The sequence below is a fragment of the Rhinoraja longicauda genome, chromosome 37 (genome assembly GCF_053455715.1).
Source record: "Rhinoraja longicauda isolate Sanriku21f chromosome 37, sRhiLon1.1, whole genome shotgun sequence".
NCBI classification, from domain to species: domain Eukaryota; kingdom Metazoa; phylum Chordata; class Chondrichthyes; order Rajiformes; family Arhynchobatidae; genus Rhinoraja; species Rhinoraja longicauda.
In genome coordinates, this window is record NC_135989.1 from 18,995,722 (window position 1) to 19,018,946 (window position 23,225).

At 54.3% G+C, this 23,225-nt stretch overlaps 1 protein-coding gene across 2 annotated transcripts in view; it reads right to left on the reverse strand.

Annotated features, from left to right (window-relative positions):
* Positions 1 to 4,384: 4,384 nt before the first annotated feature.
* Positions 4,385 to 23,225, reverse strand: part of LOC144610599 (mitochondrial adenyl nucleotide antiporter SLC25A24-like) — a 34,075-nt gene continuing 15,234 nt past the window's right edge. Inside the window, exons 4-10 of one of the 2 annotated variants that reach the window (XM_078429409.1) lie at positions 22,522 to 22,633; positions 21,191 to 21,349; positions 18,053 to 18,205; positions 12,682 to 12,789; positions 11,392 to 11,559; positions 8,060 to 8,210; positions 4,385 to 5,800 (exon numbers count right to left, since the gene is read on the reverse strand). In XM_078429409.1, coding sequence (XP_078285535.1) covers positions 5,616 to 5,800; positions 8,060 to 8,210; positions 11,392 to 11,559; positions 12,682 to 12,789; positions 18,053 to 18,205; positions 21,191 to 21,349; positions 22,522 to 22,633 — 1,036 coding nt within the window. In that variant the 3' untranslated portion in view covers positions 4,385 to 5,615. The remainder of the gene's footprint in view (positions 5,801 to 8,059; positions 8,211 to 11,391; positions 11,560 to 12,681; positions 12,790 to 18,052; positions 18,206 to 21,190; positions 21,350 to 22,521; positions 22,634 to 23,225) is intronic. The other variant, XM_078429410.1, reaches the window with a different exon arrangement.

Sequence of the window (23,225 nt, forward strand, 5' to 3'; positions counted from 1 at the left end):
ATTTTCCCTTTCCTAATTAAGCCCTTTTCCCTCCTCTGCTGGACTCTGAATTTCTCCCAGTCCTCTGGTATGCTACTTTTTCTGGCTAATCTGTATGCTTCATCTTTTGTTTTAATACTATCCTTGATTTCCCTTGTTAGCCACGGATGCACTACCTTTCCTGGTTTGTTCTTTTGCCAAACTGGGATGAACACTTGCTGTAGTTCATCCATGCGACCTTTAAATGCCTTCCATTGCATGTCCGCCGTCAACCCTTTCAGCATCAATTGCCAGTCTATCTTGGACAATTCACGCCTCATACCCTCAAAGTTACCTTTCTTTAAGTTCAGAACACTTGTTTCTGTATTGCCTTTGTCACTCTCCATCCTATTGAAGAACTCCACCATATTATGATCACTCTTGCCCAAAAACCATCTCGCAAACATTCCAAGAAGTCCTCTTCCTCAGCACCCCTGCCAGTTTGATTCACCCAATCTATATGTAGATTGAAGTCACCCATTATAACTGCTGCACCTTTAGTGCATGCATTTCTAATTTCCTGCTTGATGCCATCCCCAACCTCACTACTGCTGTTAGGTGGCCTGTACACAAGTCCCACTAGTGTTTCACAGCTCTACCCATATCGATTCCACATCCTCCGATGTCCTTCCTTTCCATTGCGTATGTCGGCATTCATAGCGAGGAGATTTGAGTTTAGGAGCAGGGAGGTTCTGCTGCAGTTGTACAGGGCCTTGGTGAGACCGCACCTGGAGTATTGCGTACAGTTTTGGTCTCCTAATCTGAGGAAAGACATTCTTGCCATAGAGGGAGTAGAGAAAGTTCACCAGATTGATCCCTGGGATGGCAGGACTTTCATATGAGGAAAGACTGGATAGACTCGGCTTGTACTCGCTGGAATTTAGAAGATTGGGGGGGGATCTTATAGAAACTTACAAAATTCTTAAGGGGTTGGAGAGGCTAGATGAAGATTGTTCCCGATGTTGGGGAAGTCCAGAACAAGGGGTCACAGTTTAAGGATAAGGGGGAAGTCTTTTAGGACCGAGATGAAAGGTTTTTTTCACACAGAGAGTGGTGAATCTGTGGAATTCTCTGCCACAGAAGGTAGTTGAGGCCAGTTCATTGGCTATATTTAAGAGGGAGTTAGATGTGGCCCTTGTGGCTAAAGGGATCAGGGGGTATGGAGAGAAGGCAGGTACGGGATACTGAGTTGGATGATCAGCCATGATCATATTGAATGGCGGTGCGTACAGGCTCGAAGGGCCGAATGGCCTACTCCTGCACCTATTTTCTGTTTCTATGTAAACAAAAAATGAAGGCATGATTTTGTTTTAGCCCCCTGACCTCCCCATCGCCCCCCCTCACACCCCCCCCGTCTTGGGGTAGACTGACCTCCCCATCGCCCCCCCCCCCCCCGTCTTGGGGTAGACTGACCTCCCCATCGCTCCCCCCTCCTTCCCCCCTGTCTTGGGGTAGACTGACCTCCCCATCGCCCCCCCCCTCCTTCCCCCCTGTCTTGGGGTAGACTGACCTCCCCATCGCTCCCCCCCTCCCCTGTCTTGGGGTAGACTGACCTCCCCATCGCCCCCCCCCCCCCTTGCCTTGGGGTAGACTGACCTCCCCATCGCCCCTCCCCCCCACAACAAATCTTTGCACATCCCCAATCCTGGCCTTTCCACTCGTCACTTTAATTTCATGTATTTTGTGCTTTATGACTGTTGGCAATTTCCCTCCTGGGATAAATAAAGTTCTGTTGTATTGGATCATCCCACCTGCTGCACCGGTCCGTGCCTTGTCGGTGGGGCAATGGGCTCGCTGTGGACGGGTGCAATCTAACTGTTGTACCATGGGGTAATGTGCTCGCTGTGGACGGGTGCAATCTAACTGTTGTACCATGGGGTAATGTGCTCGCTGTGGACGGGTGCAATCTAACTGTTGTACCATGGGGTAATGTGCTCGCTGTGGACGGGTGCAATCTAACTGCTGCTCTGCCCTCAGTTCAGTTTTGATTCCTGTCACGTGTACCGAGGTACAGTGAAAAGCTTTGTGTAGGATGTGGAGCTTCTCAATGTTGTGGAGGCCACGCTCCCCAGGCCAGTGAGGAGGGGTCTGACACACTCCAATATAAAATACAAACTACATCGAGGGAGGGAGACAGACTCACCCACCCACCCATGTGTGGACCCCATGCCCACAACCCCCCAGTGTTTGTTTACGATGACTCAGGCTGACATTATTTCAAGCACCAGTGTAACCGGGAACCTTGCTGACTCGACACATTGAAGGAACCCATTGCAGACCCGAGCCTTGCAGGTGTGGGGGACAGGTGTGGGGAACAGGTGTGAGGGACAGGTGTGGGGGTGGGTTTCTCACCACAGGGTCCCTTGCCCCTGATCTGCTCTGGTATCCAGTGCGTCTTTGGCCACTCCAGGTCAGGATCTGGGACCCCAGTGTGGGGACAGTGATGGTCACTGGGACCCCAGTGTGGGGACAGTGATGGCCAGGGGCAGGTGTTGTACATTATTATTGTGCGGCCATGGAGTGTGGTCATTCTCAGCCCAGTGTGAACATCATGAGTGTGATTTATGGAACCACGGGTCTCTGTTGAAGACAATGAAGTAAACTGCAACTGATCACCTGTGTGAGTGAGCATCACACACAGTGGGTTCAGGCATCACCTGTGTGAGCATCACACTCACACACAGTGGGTTCAGGCATCACCTGTGTGAACATCACACACAGTGGGTTCAGGAAGACACGGGGGATTCCCACGGCAGGTACTGCTTCTACCAACCAGTTCGCTCGTTCATCGAGACCAGGGACCAAAGGAGAGGAGGGTTCCGTCTGAAGAAGGGTGTGGGCATGAAACGTCACCCATTCCTTGCCTCCAGAGATGCTGCCTGTCCACTTTGTGTGTTTACCAATGGAACTACACATTCAGGAGGTTTGCTGTGCTTGCTGTGGTGGTGACCGGTTATACATAATTACAGTCGTCCAGGTTTACACTTGTACTGAAAATCAAAACAAGTTGCAGAGGCTTGAATGTGTGTAGGAAGGAACTGCAGACAGTGGTTTAAACCGAAGATAAACACAATAAGCTGGAGTAACTCAGTGGGACAGGCAGCATCTCCGGAGAAGGGTCTCGACCTGAAACGTCACCCATTCCTTCTCTCCAGAGATGCTGCCTGGCCCGCTGAGTTACTCCAGCTTCTTGTGTCTATTTGCAGATGCTGAAAGCTTGAGTTAAAACAGAAAATGTGGTAAATACTCAGTGGGTCAGGCAGCATCTGCGGTTAACTCTCGCACAGAGGAACTCAGATCCAGGACGTTCACAGCTTTTCTCCCCCCAGATATTGCCTGACTTTGTCCCCACCACCAGCCCGTTCCAGCCCAGCCAGGTTCAGCTGTTTACACACTGTTGTAAATACACCATTGCATTTATTGATTAAAAATCCATGCAAATCCAATATAAAATGAAATACAAATCCAGCAGCATGATTATGTCTGGATTACACCATGATAGACATCTACTTAAACCACCATTGTAACCTGGAAAGTTGCTGACTCGACACATTGAAGGGTCCCAACGTCTGGGAAGGCAGAGTGTAAACACAACACCCCAGGCAACCTTCACAGATACGTTTAATGGAATAAAGCCGCATCACACCAGAAACAAAGAATTATTTGATAATTTGCAGAATTAAAACCAAGCTAAAAGACAATTTAAAAAAGGTTATTCCCCGAGATTGAAAGTGTTGGGGTCCATCCTGTTCCCACCCACACGCCGATGTCGTGCACCAACAGAGGGCAGCTGTTTGCATCTCCCACCCACACAATCATTGGCCAGAGGGTCTGACCGGCTCGCCGTACACACCGTCCCCTGTCCCCCCACTGCCCCAGTCAGCGACAAACAAGATGGAACCAACTCATCACACCCTTCCACAGCAGAATGTGCTGCACAAGGTCATGTTCATTACTCCCCCCACAGTCCCACCAACCCCCCACCCTAGTCCCACCAACCCCCCACCCTAGTCCCACCAACTCCCCCACAGTCCCACCAACTCCCCCCCCCACAGTCCCACCAACTCCCCCCACAGTCCACCCCTCACCCACACACTGGGGGCCCATTAACCCCCCCACAGTCCCACCAACTCCCCCCACAGTCCCACCAACTCCCCCACAGTCCCACCAACTCCCCCCCCCCACAGTCCCATCAGCTCCCCCCACAGTCCACCCCTCACCCACATTGGGGGCCCATTAACCCCCCCACAGTCTCACCAACCCCCCCCCCCCCCACAGTCCCCCCTCACCCACACACTGGGGGCCCATTAACCCCCCCCACATTCCCCCCTCACCCACACTGGGGGCCCATTAAACCCCCCCCACCCACCCCGCACGTCTTTGGGACGTGGGAGGAAACCGGAGCACCCGGGGGAAACGCACCCGGTTACGGGGAGAAGGTGCAGACTCCACACAGACAGCATCACAGGTGGAGATGGTACCCGGGTCTCTGGTGCTGAGAGGCAGCAGCACTACCCACTGCACCACCGTGCCGCCCCCAGATTCCCACATAACGAGGCGCCCATGCCTGGACATTCCGGACCAATTTAGGACACATCCTAGTGGTCACGGTGCATCTTCCGTACCCAGCAGAAGCTTCGCTCTGAGTTAACACACAAACCTGGGGAACATGTGTGCTACACGTGTGCCAAGCTGAGCCACAAATCAGCTGGGATTTTGGGAACTAGGATGTGTGCCGGGCTAGGGACCACACGTGTGAGAGGCTGGAGAACACACACGTGTTGTCTGGGGAACACGGTCCTAGGCGTGTCCCACTGCATGTCGGCACGGACGGAGGCTGAATGGATCCATGTTGACCGGCTGAAGGTCTTCCGCCTCCTTGTGGAGGCTCAAGGTACTGCCAATGCATGGCTGTACTGTTGGTGGGGATCAATGGTCAGCATGCACTCAATGGGCCGAAGGGGCTGTTTCCAGCGCGTGTGAAGGTAGAGGAGCAGGAAGCGGGGTGTGGAGGTGGGGTGAGGTTCCCTGGTTCTGGGTTTGAAGGGGCAGATAGTGAGTGAATGGGTGGGTGAGTGGGTGTTGGTGATTTGGTGAGATGTGGTTCTGAGGTGGGGGTGGGAGTAGGGGTGGGCTCTGGTTCTGGGGTGGGCTTTGGTTCTGGGGTGGGGGTGGGTGTTGGTGAGCTCGGGCTCTGGGGTGGTGTGGGCATTGGTGGGCTCTGGTTCTGGGGTGGGGGTGGGCTTTGGTTCTGGGGTGGGGGTGGGGATTAGTGGGCTCTGGTTCTGAGGTGGGGTCGGGGTGGGCTCTGGTTCTGGGGTGGGGGTGGGCTCTGGTTCTGGGATGGGGGTGGGCTCTGGTTCTGGGGTGGGGGTGGGCTCTGGTTCTGGGGTGGGCTCTGGTTCTGGGGTGGGGGTGGGCTCAGGTTCTGGGGTGGGGGTGGGCTCTGGTTCTGGGGTGGGGGTGGGCTCTAGTTCTGGGGTGGGGCTCTGGTTCTGGGGTGGGGGTGGGCTCTGGTTCTGGGGTGGGGGTGGGCTCTGGTTCTGGGGTGGGGCTCTGGTTCTGGGGTGGGGGTGGGGTGGGGTGGGGGTGGGGGCTCAGGTTGGGTTCAATCCCAGGACCATCCTCATGCGCTCATACACCACGTAGCTGATGCTGACGGCAGGGATGACCTTCATGAAGTTGGGAGCCAGTCCGCGGTACAGCCCAAGGGGGCCCTCTTTGGCCACGATTTCCTGGAACAGCTGCACCATGCTGCGCTGCTGCGCCCCCTCCAACGACGCTGTAACGACAGGGGGGCCGAGTCAACAAACCGTGTGGCGCGGAGTGGAGGCCGCTTGTTACGCCGGGGGTGGGGGGGGCTGAAGGTTACCCCCAACACCCCGGGTGCAGGGAGACACTCCCTGGGGCAGCAATGGAGACACATCCTGATCCGGACCACCTCTACTTTTAGAGGAACTTAAAAAACAAAAATGCTGGGAATACTAGGTATCAGATGGACACAACATCAAAGCAGCATCAGGCCACTCGGCCCCTCCAGCCTATCCCACCCCCACCCCCACCGTGATCACGGCTGATCTGCCCCGGGCCTCATCTCCTCTTCTGTGCCAGTTCCCCATCGCCCTCCATCGCCCTCCATTCCCCCCCATCGCCCTCCATCCCCCCCATCTTGCACACGTCTCTCCCTCCTCTTTAAACCCCCAGTGATCCGGCCTCCACACCCTCTGGGCAGGAGAATCCCACAGATTCACCTCCCTCTGGGAGAAGAGGTTCCTACACACCTCAGTTTTAAATGTCCGCCCCCTAATCCTGTAACTCCCTCGTTGCCGACTCTCCCACTGGAGGCCACATCTCCCCCTCACCGCCCGCAGGCCGGGATGGGTCGGGATGGGATGGGTCGGGATGGGATGGGTCGGGCCGGGATGGGATTGGTCGGGCCGGGATGGGATGGGATGGGTCGGGATGGGATGGGATGGGATGGGTAGGGCCGGGATGAGATGGGTCGGGCCGGGATGGGATGGGTCGGGCCGGGATGGGATGGGTCGGGCCGGGATGGAATGGGTCGGGCCGGGATGGGATGGGTCGGGCCGGGATGGGATTGGTCGGGCGAGTGGGGTGTTCAGCATGTTCCTGGTAGAGTGAAGGACAAGGCCAGCAGTAGTGAGTGTTGGTTGACCAGGGAGAGTGAGGCACAGCCACATTCAGGCAGCTGGGACCAGGCACTTCCATTGAAGAAGATGAGATGCCAGAGAGTATGGGTGGACACGAGATATCCATGGCAGATTAGTGAAGGGAATCCCAAAGCCTCGAAAAGTATAAAGAGTACAAGAGCAAACGGGGAACTAGAGGTGGAACAAATGTCTTTAAAGATCAGTTTACGTCTGAAGCCACAGGACATTTCTTTTTAGATTTTTAGATTTTTTTGCGCATGGTCTTAAATATTTATCAGCTATGTTTACTATTCATAAACCCATGGTGCTAAGGATGTCAGGGCACATATCAACATTGCAACGGAAGAGGCTGGGGGTATTCAGGGATATAACGGTGGATAAACCTGGGGCCTGAGCAAATACATCCTTACATATTGCTGGGGGAGATAGCTGGTGGAGGTATTTGCATCACCTTTCACCATGACTGAGTTCCCGAAGACTGGAGAGTGGGGGTGTGTGGGTGGGTGGGGGTGTGTGAGGTGGGGGGGTGTGAGGTGGGGGGGTGTGAGGTGAGAGGGTGTGAGGGTCGGGTGGGTGCGGAGGGTGTGGGGTGCGGTGTGAGGAGGTCGGGTGTGTGTGTGGGGTGAGGGGGTGTGTGGGTGGGGTGAGGGGGTGTGTGGGTGGGGCCTGGGGGTGAGGGGGTGGGGGTAACAGCTCACCTTGTGCCTGCATGCGTATGCGGACCAGGACCAGGGGGTAGCTGGCCAGCTGACTGCAGTGTGGGTGGGTGAGGGGGTGCGGTGTGTGGGTGGGGTGTGGGGGTGTGGGTGGGGTGGGAGGTATGTGGGTGACGGGGTGCGGTGTGTGGGTGACGGGGTGCAGTGTGTGGGGTTGGGGTGTGTGGGGGGGGGGGAACAGCTCACCTTGTGCCTGCATGCGTGTGCGGACCAGGGCCAGGGGGTAGCTGGCCAGCTGACTGCGGTGTGGGTGGGTGGGGTGTGGGGGTGTGGGTGGGGTGGGAGGTATGTGGGTGACGGGGTGCGGTGTGTGGGTGACGGGGTGCAGTGTGTGGGGTTGGGGAACAGCTCACCTTGTGCCTGCATGCGTGTGCGGACCAGGGCCAGGGGGTAGCTGGCCAGCTGACTGCAGTGTGGGTGGGTGAGGGGGTGCGGTGTGTGGGGGGGGGTAACAGCTCACCTTGTGCCTGCATGCGTGTGCGGACCAGGGCCAGGGGGTAGCTGGCCAGTTGACCGCAGTGTGGGTGGGTGAGGGGGTGCGGTGTGTGGGTGGGGTGTGGGTGGGGTGGGAGGTATGTGGGTGACGGGGTGCGGTGTGTGGGTGACGGGGTGCAGTGTGTGGGGTTGGGGTGTGTGGGGGGGGGAACAGCTCACCTTGTGCCTGCATGCGTGTGCGGACCAGGGCCAGGGGGTAGCTGGCCAGTTGACCGCAGGTGCTGGAGATGGTGCCGCACGACAAGAGGACCAGGATCCCTGGGTTGGCCGAATCCTTGGCGTATTTATTGAGCCAGGACTGTTTCAGTGTCTGCAGGGGAGAGGAGAGGAGAGCAGGCGGTGAGAGGGACACAGTTACAGCCCAGTCCCTGTACAACCCCTGGACTGCATCTTCCAAACGGGGAATGACCTTCAGCTCCTCCTGATTCCTGGTGTGTTTGTAACTGCTAGTGGTCCACTTGCTCCAGTGTCTGGACTGAATCCAGACCCTTTTTAAAACAGAGCTCCACATATTACGATTCCAACATCACCTTTAACTGTTCCTGTGATATCATTCAGGCAGTTCAATTAGCTGAGGCAAGAATGATCTTTATTTCCATTTACTGTGTAGTTCCCTGTGACTCTGAGCAAGATTCTGTTCTGTTTTCCATTACTGGTGTCACTATTTCCTGCTTCCAGCCCTGTTTCCACCTCCCGTTTGGAGATGTGTGTTTGTCCTCTGTCACTGATACACCAGGTGCTACCAATCTGAATGGTAAACACTTATCAGGAGAGGCAGTATCCCTGGAGAAAGTAGCAGAACAATACATCTCAGGAATAGATCCTTTGGCCCACAATGTCTGTACTGCCCATGATGTAAATTTAAACTAATCCCAGCAACTAGCCATGGTTTCAATCCTTCATTCCCCACCAGTTAATGTGTCCAAATACCTCCCAAACCACAGCCACGTGTTGCACCATCTGCCTGAGTGACGGACACGCTCCAGGCATCCACTGCTCTGTGTCCAATAACACCCCATAAATCTCACCGACAAAGGTGGGTGCCTGCAACGCCCTGCCAGGTGAGGGTGCCTGCAACGCCATGCCAGGTGTGGGTGCCAGGTGTGGGTGCCTGGTGTGGGTGCCTGGAACGCCCTGCCAGATGTGGGTGCCAAATGTGGGTGGGTGCCTGGAACGCCCTTGCCAGGTGTGGGTGCCTGGAATGCACTGCCAGGTGTGGGTGCCTGGAACGCCCTGCCAGGTGTGGGTGCCAGGTGTGGGTGCCTGGAACGCCCTGCCAGGTGTGGGTGCCAGGAATGCCCTGCCAGGTGTGGGTGCCTGGAACGCCCTGCCAGGTGTGGGTGCCTGGAATATACTCAGGTGTGGGTGCCTGGAACGCACTGCCAGGTGTGGGTGCCAAATGTGGGTGGGTGCCTGGAAGGCCCTTGCCAGGTGTGGGTGCCTGGAACACACTGCCAGGTGTGGGTGCCTGGAACACGCTGCCAGGTGTGGGTGCCTGGAACGCCCTGCCAGGTGTGGAGGCAGGTGTGGGTGCCTGGAACACGCTGCCAGGTGTGGAGGCAGGTGTTATAGTGGTGTTTAAGAAACTGAGATAGGCGCATGGATGTGCAGGGAGTGGAGGGATATGGATCACTTGCAGGCAGATTAGTTTCACCTGGCATCATGGTCGGCACGGACATTGTGGGCCGAAGGGTCTGTTCCTGTGCTGTACTGTTCCATGTTCCAGTGTGGGTCGGTGCCTGAGGGTTGGCACAGACGTTAGTTTAGTTCAGTTTAGTTTATTGTCCCATATACCGAGGTACAGTGAGAAGCTTTTGTTGCGTGATTACAATCGAGTCGTCCAGTGTAGATGCATAGGGGAATAACGTTCAGTGCAAGGTAAAACCAGCAAAGTCCGTGCAAGGATAGTCCGAGGGTCACCAATGAGGCTGATTGATGGGCCCATGTTGCACAATCAAAGCTAGTGTGAACAGGTGTGTAACAGTGAGTGTGAACTCAACACACACACAAGGAAACAGGAGGTCATTCGGCCCCTCATGCCTATCCTGCCTTCAGTGATCACGGCTGATCGGCCTCAAGCCACTCGGCCCCTCCAACCTATCCCACCCCACCGTTCCCCATCGCCCTCCATCCATCATCAACTTTCACACATTTCTCTTCCTTCACCTTAAATTTAGCTTAGTTTAATTTAGAGACACAGGCCCTTCGGCCCCCCGAGTCCGTGCCGACCAGCGATCCCCGCACACCAACACTATCCCACACAGGCCCTTCGGCCCACTGAGTCGGCGCCGACCAGCGATCCCCGCACACCAACACTATCCCACACAGGCCCTTCGGCCCCCCGAGTCCGTGCCGACCAGCGATCCCCGCACACCAACACTATCCCACACAGGCCCTTCGGCCCCCCGAGTCCGTGCCGACCAGCGATCCCCGCACACCAACACTATCCCACACAGGCCCTTCGGCCCCCCGAGTCCGTGCCAACCAGCGATCCCCGCACACCAACACTATCCCACACACACTAGGGACAATTTACATTTATACCAAGCCAATTAATCCCCAAACCTGCACGTCTTTGGAGTGTGGGAGGAAACCAGAGCACCCGGAGAAAACCCACGCAGGTCACAGGGAGAACGTACAAACTCCATATAGACAGCACCTGTAGTCGGGATCAAACCCGGGTCTCCGGCGCTGTAAGGCAGCAACTCTACCGCTGTGCCACCGTGCCGCCATCTATGCACTGATCTGATCTCCACCTTCCTTGGGGCAGGTATTGTCGAGATCCTCCGCTCTCTAACACTATCACACACACCTCAGGAACGATATCTTCTTGTAGTGAGTCTCACCGATTAAATATCTCGACATGTCAATAGACAATAGGTGCAGGAGGCCATTCGGTCCTTCGAGCCAGCACCGCCCATCACTGTGACATCTGCCCTGTCAAATCTTTTCCAATCTGAAGTTGGAATAAGACTATCCCTTGTTCTTGTAAACGCCGACAAAATAGAGATCCACCTCCCCCAGCATCTACATTGGACTCCTTCACCCCAGCAGTTACCCTGGTCACTCTGCACTGTAACAGTTACCCTGGTCACTCTGCACTGTAAGTTACCCTGGTCACTCTGCACTGTAACAGTTACCCTGGTCACTCTGCACTGTAACAGTTACCCTGGTCACTCTGCACTGTAACAGTTACCCTGGTCACTCTGCACTGTAACAGTTACCCTGGTCACTGCACTGTAACAGTTACCCTGGTCACTGCACTGTAACAGTTACCCTGGTCACTGCACTGTAACAGTTACCCTGGTCACTGCACTGTAACAGGTACCCTGGTCACTGCACTGTAACAGTTACCCTGGTCACTGCACTGTAACAGTTACCCTGGTCACTCTGCACTGTAACAGTTACCTTGGTCACTGCACTGCCAAAGTCATCACCAGTCCCTGAAGGGCCTGTTATTTGCAGTGCTATCCCACACCTCTACGACTTACCTCATAAATGGCCAGATCGATACCAGCGTATGGAATAATGCCCAGAATATTTGGAATGTAGCCTTTGTAAAATGCAATGAACCCCTCGTTCCTCCAAATCTTCTTCACACATTCGGCCACCCCGGAGTATTGTCCTGTCTTACGCAGCGCCATCCTGGTCTTCAGCACCTGTCATGGGCAGACAAACACAGGGCCTTTGGTTACCCTCCCTACCATGCCCCACTGGCACCCGTGCCCACCCTCCCTCTGCCCACTCTCCCTACCCTCTCTGCCCACTCTCCCTACCCTCCCTCTGCCCACTCTCTCTACCCTCCCTCTGCCCACTCTCTCTACCCTCTCTCTGCCCACTATCCCTACCCTCTCTCTGCCCACTCTCCCTACCCTCTCTCTGCCCACTCTCCCTACCCTCTCTCTGCCCACTCTCTCTACCCTCTCTCTGCCCACTCTCTCTACCCTCTCTCTGCCCACTCTCCCTACCCTCTCTCTGCCCACTCTCCCTACCCTCTCTCTGCCCACTCTCTCTACCCACTCTCTCTACCCTCTCTCTGCCCACTCTCTCTACCCTCTCTCTGCCCACTCTGCCTACCCTCTCTACCCACTCTCCCACTGTGGGCTCTCTCTGGGACGTTGGGAGTGGCCTGGAGTCTAATTCAACACTGCCCCATCTCTCCTCTCTCTGCCCGCTCTGCCCGTGCTCTGCTCTCTCTGTACCCTCTCACTGGCCGCTCTCTGCTCTGTGCTCTCTCACTGGCCGCTCTCTGCCCGTGCTCTGCTCTCACTGCCCGCTCTCTGCTCTGTGCTCTCTCACTGGCCGCTCTCTGCTCTGTGCCCTCTCACTGCCCGCTCTCTGCCCGTGCTCTGCTCTCACTGCCTGCTCTCTGCTCTGTGCTCTCTCACTGCCCGCTCTCTGCTCTGTGCTCTCTCACTGGCCGCTCTCTGCTCTGTGCTCTCTCACTGCCCGCTCTCTGCTCTGTGCTCTCTCACTGCCCGCTCTCTGCTCTGTGCTCTCTCACTGCCCGCTCTCTGCTCTGTGCTCTCTCACTGCCCGCTCTCTGCTCTCTCTGGGACGTTGGGCATGACCTGGAGTCTCTGTAATTCAACTGCTCTGACTGCCCACTATCTCTCTGCTCTCTCTCTCTCTGTGCCCGCTCTCTGCTCTCTCACTGCTCTCTCTGTGCCCGCATTGGGGGCTGTGGGCAGATTGTGGGTGTTTGGGAGAATCTTGTGCCTGACACTCTGAATCATCTGACATTGCCTGTGGCTTTGAGGTCCTGCCCCATCTGCACCCACCTCCATCGGGTAGATGGTGGTCTGAGCCGTGGCCCCAGCAAGTGACCCAGCGATGAACCTCTCGTGGGTACGAATGTTTTGACAATCGGGCGCGATGAGTTTCTTATACTGTAAGACAGAGCAAGTGAGAAACAGTCAACAAAGATGAGGTCAGAGCTAATCTGATTCCATCCCCACACTCAACATCCCCACATACTGTATGTACACCTCCCAATCCATGAGCCCCCGCTGGACTGCAATCCCGACCGAGGCTGATCCAGACATTGGTCCCGTCATTCTACAGGTTCCTCAGGAGAGGATGGCAGCCAGAAGATGGAGCCCGGGGTGGAGAGGGTGACACCAGGGAGCAGGGGCAGATTCTGAGTGGATCCAAGCAGGGTGTGGGTGAGGTCCTACATGAATACCTTTGTTTTCACCCAGGGCAGGACAGTGAGTTGATGCAAGAAAATGTTGATCCAGACAGGAGAGACTGCGAACGCCAAAATCTGGAGCAAAAACTCATTGCCAGGGGACTGGGATCTGGCGAGATGCATCGATAGCCCGGAGCGTATTATGTTGAGCAATGCCCTGGGTGGGGCATTGCCCTCCTTACCATTTTGCCTCACTTCATAGAACGAGGCCATTTGGCCCATCAAGTCTATACTAGCTCACATCCAACTCCCCGATTATTTTTCACTATAATCTATTGTCCCCACATTTCTACAGGCAGGGGTGTCAGAGGTTATGGGGAGAAGGCAGGAGAATGGGGATAGGAGGTAGATATATCAGCCATGATTGAATGGCTGGGTAGACAAGATGGGCCGAATGGCCAGATTTTGCTCTTAGACATGAACACCCCACCCCCCCTCCCGATCTAGATTCAGTGGGACACTGGGCAAAGGGGGGCAGGGTAGGCTGGGACCAGGTTTCCTGGACCCTCAGAGAAGTTTACAACATTGTGAGGGGCGTAAAGAGGGAAGATAAAGAGGGAAGATATTCACACTTTTTCCCCAGCTAGGAGTTTATAACTAGAGGATAGAGCTTCATGGTGGTCTAAGGGGCATGTTTTTCACAGGGCGTGGTGGGTATGTGGAACAACCTGCCAGAGGAAGCTGTAGAATTGGGTACAATAACAACATTTAAAACATCTTTAACAATTAAATGGTTAGGAAAGGTTTCACAGAAACATAGAAAAATAGGTGCAGGAGTAGGCCATTTGGCCCTTCGAGCCAGCACTGCTATTCAATAAGATCATGGCTGACATCTAAAATCAGTACCCCGTTCCTGCTTTTTCCTCATGTTCCTTGATTCCTTTAGCCCGAGGGGTTAAATCTAACTCTCTCTTGAAAACATCCAGTGAATTGGCCTCCACTGCCTTCTGTGGCAGAGAATTCCACAGATTCACAACTCTCTGGGTGAAGAAGTTTTTCCTCATCTCAGTCCTTACTGGCCGACCCCATATTCTTAAACTGTGACCCCCTGGTTCTGGACTCCCCCAATATCGGAAACATTTTTCCTGCATCTAGGTTGTCTAATCCTTTAAGAATTTTGCATGTTTCTATAAGATCCCCTCTCAGTGAATACAAGCCCAGTCCACCCATTCTTTCATCATATGCCAGTCCTACCATCCTGGGAATTAACCTGGTGAACTTACGCTGCACTCTCTCAAAAACATGAATATCCATCCTCAAATTAGGAGACCAAAATTGCACACAATACTCCAGGTGTGGTCTCACCAGGGCCCTGTACAACTGCAGTAGGACCTCCTTGATCCTAAACTCAAATCCTCTTGCAATGAAGGCCAACATGCCATTAACTTTCTTCACCGTCCGCTGTGCCTGCATGTTTACTTTCATCGGGACACCCAGGACTCGTTGCACCTCCCCTTCTCCTAATCTGCCTTCCTGTTCTTGCTACCAAAGTGGATAACCTCACATTTATCTAAATTATACTGCATCTGCCATGCATCTGCCCACTCACCCAACCTATCCAAGTCACCCTGCAGCCTCATAGCATTCTCATCGCAGCTCACACTGCCACCCAACTTGTCACATTTAATTCCCTCGTCTAAATCATTAATACTGTGATATTGTAAATAACTGGGGTTCCAGCACCGAGACTTGCGACACCACTGCCTGCCATTCTGAAAAGGACCCATTAATTCCTACTCTTTGCTTCCTGTATGCCAACCAGTTCTCTATCCATGTCAATACCCTACCCCCAATACCACGTGCTCTCTAATCTCTTGCATGTTTCAATGGATATGAGCAGAATACGGGCAAATGGCACTATGTTTGATGGGGTATCTTGGTCAGCATTGACTAGTTGGGCTGAAGGGCCTGTTTGTGCTGTGTGACTCTGACAGGTGCTCTATGTGTGCGGAGATACAGGCCCTGTCTGCCTGTGACTGCCCGGCGTGGGGTGGGGACGTGTGTGTGCGGAGATACAGGCCCTGTCTGCCTGTGACTGCCCGGCGTGGGATGGGGTGGGTGGATGGCGACGTGTGTGTGTGTGCGGAGATACAGGCCCTGTCTGCCTGTGACTGCCCGGCGTGGGGTGGGGACGTGTGTGTGCGGAGATACAGGCCCTGTCTGCCTGTGACTGCCCGGCGTGGGGTGGGGTGGGTGGATGGCGACGTGTGTGTGCGGAGATACAGGCCCTGTCTGCCTGTGACTGCCCGGCGTGGGATGGGGTGGGTGGATGGCGACGTGTGTGTGTGTGTGGAGATACAGGCCGGTCACGGGCCTGCCCGGCGTGGGGTGGGGTGGGGTGGGAGAAGGTGACGTGTGTGTGTGTGTGTGTGTGTGTGTGTGGAGATACAGGCCCAGTCTGCCTGTGACTGCCCGGCGTGGGGTGGGGGATGGGGACGTGTGTGTGTGGAGATACAGGCCGGTCACGGGCCTGCCCGGCGTGGGGTGGGGGGATGGGGTGGAGCTACAGACCCGTGACCGGCCCGCCTCAGTCTGCCTGTGACAGCCATTTGAGGAGCCAATAGACAATAGACAACAGGTGCAGGAGGAGGCCATTCGGCCCTTTGAGCCAGCACCGCCATTCAATGTGGCTGATCATGGCTGATCATTCTCAATCAGTACCCCGTTCCTGCCTTCTCCCCATACCCCCTGACTCCGCTATCCTTAAGAGCTCTATCCAGCTCTCTCTTGAATGCATTCAGAGAACTGGCCTCCACTGCCTTCTGAGGCAGAGAATTCCACAGATTCACAACTCTCCAACTGAAAAGGTTTTTCCTCATCTCCGTTCTAAATGGCCTACCCCTTATTCTTAAACTGTGGCCCCTTGTTCTGGACTCCCCCAACATTGGGAACATGTTTCCTGCCTCTAACGTGTCCAACCCCTTAATAATCTTATACGTTTCGATACGATCCCCTCTCATCCTTCTAAATTCCAGTGTATACAAGCCTAGTCGATCCAGTCTTTCAACATATGACAGTCCCGCCATTCCGGGAATTAACCTAGTAAACCTACGCTGCATGCCCTCAATAGCAAGAATATCCTTCCTCAAATTTGGAGACCAAAACTGCACACAGTACTCCAGGTGCGGTCTCACTAGGGCCCTGTACAACTGCAGAAGGACCTCTTTGCTCCTATACTCAACTCCTCTTGTTATGAAGGCCAACATTCCATTGGCTTTCTTCACTGCCTGCTGTACCTGCATGCTTCCTTTCAGTGACCGATGCACTAGGACACCCAGATCTCATTGTACGTCCCCTTTTCCTAACTTGACACGATTCAGATAATAATCTGCCTTCCTATTCTTACCACCAAAGTGGATAACCTCACACTTATCCACATTAAACTGCATCTGCCATGTATCCGCCCACTCACACAACCTGTCCAAGTCACCCTGCAACCTCATAGCATCTTCCTCACAGTTCACACTGCCACCCAGCTTTGTATCATCTGCAAATTTGCTAATGGTACTTTTAATCCCTTCATCCAAGTCATTGATGTATATTGTAAATAGCTGCGGTCCCAGCACCGAGCCTTGCGGTACCCCACTAGTCACTGCCTGCCATTCTGAAAGGGGCCCATTTATCCCCACTCTTTGCTTTCTGTCTGTCAACCAATTTTCTATCCATGTCAGTACCCTACCTCCAATACCATGTGCTCTAATTTTGCCCACCAATCTCCTATGTGGGACCTTGTCGAAGGCTTTCTGAAAGTCGAGGTACACCACATCCACCGGCTCTCCCCTGTCAATTTTCCTAGTTACATCCTCAAAAAATTCCAGAAGATTAGTCAAGCATGATTTCCCCTTTGTAAATCCATGCTGACTCGGAACAATCCTGTTACTACTATCCAAATGCTCCGCAATTTTGTCTTTTATAATTGACTCCAGCATCTTCCCCACCACTGATGTCAGACTAACTGGTCTATAATTTCCCGTTTTCTCTCTCCCTCCTTTCTTAAAAAGTGGGATAACATTAGCTACCATCCAATCCACAGGAACTGACCCTGAATCTATAGAACATTGGAAAATTATCACCAATGTGTCCACAATTTCTAGAGCCACCTCCTTAAGTACTCTGGGATGCAGACCATCAGGCCCTGGGGATTTATCAGCCTTCAGTCCCATCAGTCTACCCAACACCATTTCCTGCCTAATGTGAATCTCCTTCAGTTCCTCCGTCACCCTAGGATCTCTGGCCACTAGAACATCTGGAAGATTGTTTGTATCTTCCTTAGTGAAGACAGATCCAAAGTACCGGTTCAACTCGTCTGCCATTTCCTTGTTCCCCATAATAAATTCCCCTGCTTCTGTCTTCAAGGGACCCACATTTGCCTTGACTATTTTTTTCCTCTTCACATACCTAAAAAAGCTTTTACTATCGTCCTTTATATTATTGGCTAGTTTACCCTCGTACCTCATCTTTTCTCCCCGTATTGCCTATTTTTAGCCAGGGGCTAGGGGAGATATCTGGGGAGAAGGTGACAGGCCCCCTGTGGTCTCTGTACCTGCAGACTCTCACACCTGTACACATGCAATCTTACACAACTGTACCTGCATTCACACACCTGTACCTGCACTCACACCTGTACCTGCACTCTCACACCTGTACCTGCACTCTCACACCTGTACCTGCATTCACTCTCACACCTGTACCTGCACTCTCACACCTGTTCCTACATTCTCTCACACCTGTACCTGCATTCTCACACCTGTACCTGCATTCACTCTGACACCTGTACCTGCATTCACTCTCACACCTGTACTTGCATTCTCACACCTGTTCCTGCATTCTCACACCTGTTCCTGCATTCTCACACCTGTTCCTGCATTTACTCTCACACCTGTACTTGCACTCTCACACCTGTACTTGCACACTCTCACACCTGTACCTGCACTCTCACACCTGTACCTGTGTTCTCTCACCTGTTCATAGGCCATGAATTTGATGGCTGTTTCTGGGGCGATCTTCACCACGTTCATCCCGTTTCCCCGCCACAGGGAAATCGCTCCCCCCTCCTTCAACATCTGCTTGAAACCGCTGAATATACTCATCTGGTTGGTTTTGGAAGCATGAACCTAGTTTTAAAACAATTCAACGTTCAGTAAATGAATGAACATCTTATCTGTTGTACAACAGAAACACAGATAGACAGACACAAAAAGCTGCAGTAACTCAGCGGGTCAGGCAACATCTGTGAGGAACATGGATAGGTGACGTTTCACAGAGTGCTGGAGTAACTCAGCGGGTCAGGCAGCATTTCTGGAGAGTAGCTATACATGACATTTTGGGTCGAGATCCTTCTTCAGACTGATCGAGCAGGTTCAACATTGGATTGCTGCCAGGTTTTCTGGATGATTGGATATTACTCCTATTAACATCCCAATACTCGTTTAATCCACTTTTGGTGTGCCTGTTACACAGCGACATCACAATGTTTTCAGTGGACGTGGTAAATGGAGCCCAGGGACGGGGGTCTGTTTACATGGAGCGTGTGATACTGGGCCCCAGAGTTACGTGGAGCGTGTGATACAGGGCCCCAGAGTTACGTGGAGCGTGTGATACTGGGCCCCAGAGTTACGTGGAGCGTGTGATACAGGGCCCCAGAGTTACGTGGAGAGTGTGATACTGGGCCCCAGAGTTACGTGGAGCGTGTGATACAGGGCCCCACTGAGTTACAGTGTGATACACAGCCCCACTGAGTTACAGTGTACGTGCAGCGTGTGATACAGAGCCCCACTGAGTTACAGTACATGGAGCGTGTGATACAGGGCCCCAGAGTTACGTGGAGAGTGTGATACAGCACCCCACTGAGTTACAGTGCATGGAACGTGTGATACAGGACCCCACTGAGTTACAGTGCATGGAACGTGTGATACAGGGCCCCACTGAGTTACAGTGCATGGAACGTGTGATACAGGACCCCACTGAGTTACAGTGCATGGAACGTGTGATACAGGGCCCCACTGAGTTACAGTGCATGGAACGTGTGATACAGGACCCCACTGAGTTACAGTGCATGGAACGTGTGATACAGGGCCCCACTGAGTTACAGTGCATGGAACGTGTGATACAGGGCCCCACTGAGTGTGGGGAGACAGGGCCTCTGTGAGTTTAAAGGAGATGTGGGAACATCATGTGGGAACAGCACCCAGAGAAATGGACACAGAAGTATAGATATTTCCAAACAATTAGATCATGGCTGGTCTGAGTATAATGAAGTAACACTGCAGAGGTCTCTCTTCTACTCATTTTGTGTGTGGATGATAACTCCACCTATATTGATAAATGACCCATGCCACCGATACATAGAGTCATTGAGTCACACAGCACGGAAACAGGCCCTTCAGCCCAACCTGCCCATGCCAACCAACGTGCCCCATGGCCCACCTGTCCGGGTTTGGCCCATATCCCTCTAAACCTTTTCCTATTCATGTCCAAATGTCTTTTAAACCATAAATGCCTTTATGGAACGACCTCCTCTGGCAGCACGTTCCGGACACCCACCACCCACCAAACTCACACCCACCACCCATACACCCACCACCCATACACCCACCACCCATACACCCACCACCCATACACCCCCCACCCATACACCCCCCACCTACCAAACTCACACCCACCACCCATACACCCATACACCCACCACCCATACACCCACCACCCATACACCCCCCACCCATACACCCCCCACCTACCAAACTCACACCCACCACCCATACACCCACCACCCATACACCCACCACCCATACACCCACCACCCATACACCCCCCACCTATCAAACTCACACCCACCACCCATACACCCATACACCCCCCACCCATACACCCCCCACCCATACACCCCCCACCCACCAAACTCACACCCACCACCCATACACCCCCCACCCATACACCCCCCACCCACCAAACTCACACCCACCACCCATACACCCACCACCCATACACCCACCACCCATACACCCCCCACCCATACACCCCCCACCTACCAAACTCACACCCACCACCCATACACCCACCACCCATACACCCACCACCCATACACCCACCACCCATACACCCCCCACCCATACACCCCCCACCTATCAAACTCACACCCACCACCCATACACCCATACACCCCCCACCCATACACCCCCCACCCATACACCCCCCACCCATACACCCCCCACCCACCAAACTCACACCCACCACCCATACACCCCCCACCCACCAAACTCACACCCACCACCCATACACCCCCTACCCATACACCCCCCACCCATACACCCTTGCCCTGATCATTTAAATTAAAGCAGTTATTATAACCCAATTCTCTAGAAGGTTGCCATAATCTAAATGAGAATCTAATGCACACAACAATCCCATAACACAGGGATGATATCTCCCTGTGGCACTGCGCTGCGAAACCACTTTAAGTTTGAAATGAAAATTAAGATTAAAATTAAGCTATAAGTTTGGAAAAATACTGGCAAATGCCGGAACTCTGCAAGTCGGGCAGCATCTGTGGGGAGAGAATGTTAATGAGAGCAAAGGAGCTGACGTCCAATGCCATCCTTTGCTGAAACGGCAATAAATTTTCTGTCCACAAACGCTGCCTGAATGAACTATTACCTACTCCTGGGCATTATTATCCTATTTTTACATTGTACACAATATTACCAAGCAGACTTTACTGCTTAAACTGTCCCCGACTGTGACAACAGATTTCACGACCACTGGGACTGTATGAGTGGTGCAGAGGACACCTCTACTACACATGGCTTTAGGTTAGTTTAGAGATATAGCAGAGAAACAGGCCTATCGGCCCATTGAGACCGCACCGACCAGCGATCCCACACATTAACACAACCCTGGAGACAATCAACCTGCAAACCAGTACGTCGTTGGAATGTGGAAGGAAACTGAAGATCTCAGAGAAAACCCACACAGGTCACAGGGAAAACGTACAAACTCCGTACAGACAGCACCCATGGTCAGGATTGAACCCGGGTCTCTGGCGCTGTGAGGCAGCAGCTCTACCGCTGTGCCACCGTGCTGCTCAGTAATGTTGCACCGACCTGCATGAGGACTTTGAGGCGATCCAGGGGGGCTGTTCCCGTACGTGACACAGCTCCCGCCACTGCCCCGGACAGCAGCTGTCTCCACCACATGCCCGACTTCCTCTCCTCCTCCGTGAACTCATCAGGGATGGTCAGGCTGTCCCCGATATCCAGGACCTGCGGGCACAGCAGCACATTTGCCGCGGTCAGGGGTGTTGACATCCAGTACAATGGGGCGGTAACAATGAGGCTGCCAGCATCACAGATACCTCAGTCCCACTGTCAGAACCACCCATTGTTCATCATGCTGCCTGGCCCTGTCTCAGTTTGGCTGCAGTCTATTCCCTTTACTGCAGCCCAGGCAGATTCTGCATGGACACTGGCCTCTGCTGTACAAGGGTGGCCTCCGCTGTGCAAGGGTGGCCGCCGTACAAGGGTGGCCGCTGTACAAGGGTGGCCTCCGCTGTACAAGGGTGGCCTCCTCTGTACAAGGGTGGCCTCTGTACAAGGGTGGCCTCTGTACAAGGGTGGCCTCTGTACAAGGGTGGCCTCCGCTGTACAAGGGTGGCCTCCTCTGTACAAGGGTGGCCTCCGCTGTACAAGGGTGGCCTCCTCTGTACAAGGGTGGCCGCTGTACAAGGGTGGCCTCTGCTGTACAAGGGTGGCCTCCGCTGTACAAGGGTGGCCTCCTCTGTACAAGGGTGGCCGCTGTACAAGGGTGGCCGCTGTACAAGGGTGGCCGCTGTACAAGGGTGGCCTCCGCTGTACAAGGGTGGCCTCCGCTGTACAAGGGTGGCCTCCGCTGTACAAGGGTGGCCTCCTCTGTACAAGGGTGGCCGCTGTACAAGGGTGGCCTCCTCTGTACAAGGGTGGCCGCTGTACAAGGGTGGCCTCCTCTGTACAAGGGTGGCCTCCGCTGTACAAGGGTGGCCGCTGTACAAGGGTGGCCTCCGCTTTACAAGGGTGGCCTCCTCTGTACAAGGGTGGCCTCCTCTGTACAAGGGTGGCCTCCTCTGTACAAGGGTGGCCTCCTCTGTACAAGGGTGGCCTCCGCTGTACAAGGGTGGCCGCTTGTCAAGGGTGGCCGCTGTACAAGGGTGGCCTCCTCTGTACAAGGGTGGCCTCCGCTGTACAAGGGTGGCCTCCTCTGTACAAGGGTGGCCGCCTCTGTACAAGGGTGGCCTCCTCTGTACAAGGGTGGCCTCCGCTGTACAAGGGTGGCCGCTGTACAAGGGTAGCCTCCTCCGTACAAGGGTGGCCTCCGCTGTACAAGGGTGGCCGCTGTACAAGGGGTCCATCCCTCAGCCAAGCTGCTGTGGGCATGAAGAGCAAAATCCCTTGCTGCTCACCGTAGAGTGTTTCCAGAACTGGATGATCTCCTGAATGCTGGCTGCCGGGTTGAAGATGAAGTGGTCACGCCATTCGTTCCAGTCAACGGTCATGGTGCCATCTTCATCCATGCTGTGGAGAGAAGCAATGGTGGGTCAGGGGGGTGAGCTCTGTCTCTGCACCCTCTCCACCCAACAACACAACGTTACACAACTCTCCCCCCATACAGTCTTAACGTTACACCCATCTACCAGTCATACATCAGGGAAACAGGCCATTCGGCCCAGTCAAGGCCAACTATGAACACTCATTTATACTGACCACATTATATTCTCTCTACGCCTTCCCCTCAGACAGCTCTGCTCATCTCCACAGCAGGGCAACGCACTGTGCTCAACTGTGCCACCAACTCAAAGATTGCAAACACCCACCCCATGGCCCCCCACCCTGAGAGACCCCTACCCTGGGGAAACCCAACGCCAAGGAGACCCTCCACCCCGGGGAAACCCCCACCCCTGGGAGACCCCCCCACCCTGGAGAGACCCCCCACCCCGGGGAAACCCCACCCCAAGAAGACCCCCCACACCCCGGGGAAACCCCCCCACCCTGGAGAGACCCCCCCACCCCGTGGAAACCCGACCCTGGGAGACCCCCACCTCGGGGAAACCCCACCCCAGGGAGACCCCCCACCCTGGGGAAACCCCCCATCCTGGAGAGACCCCCC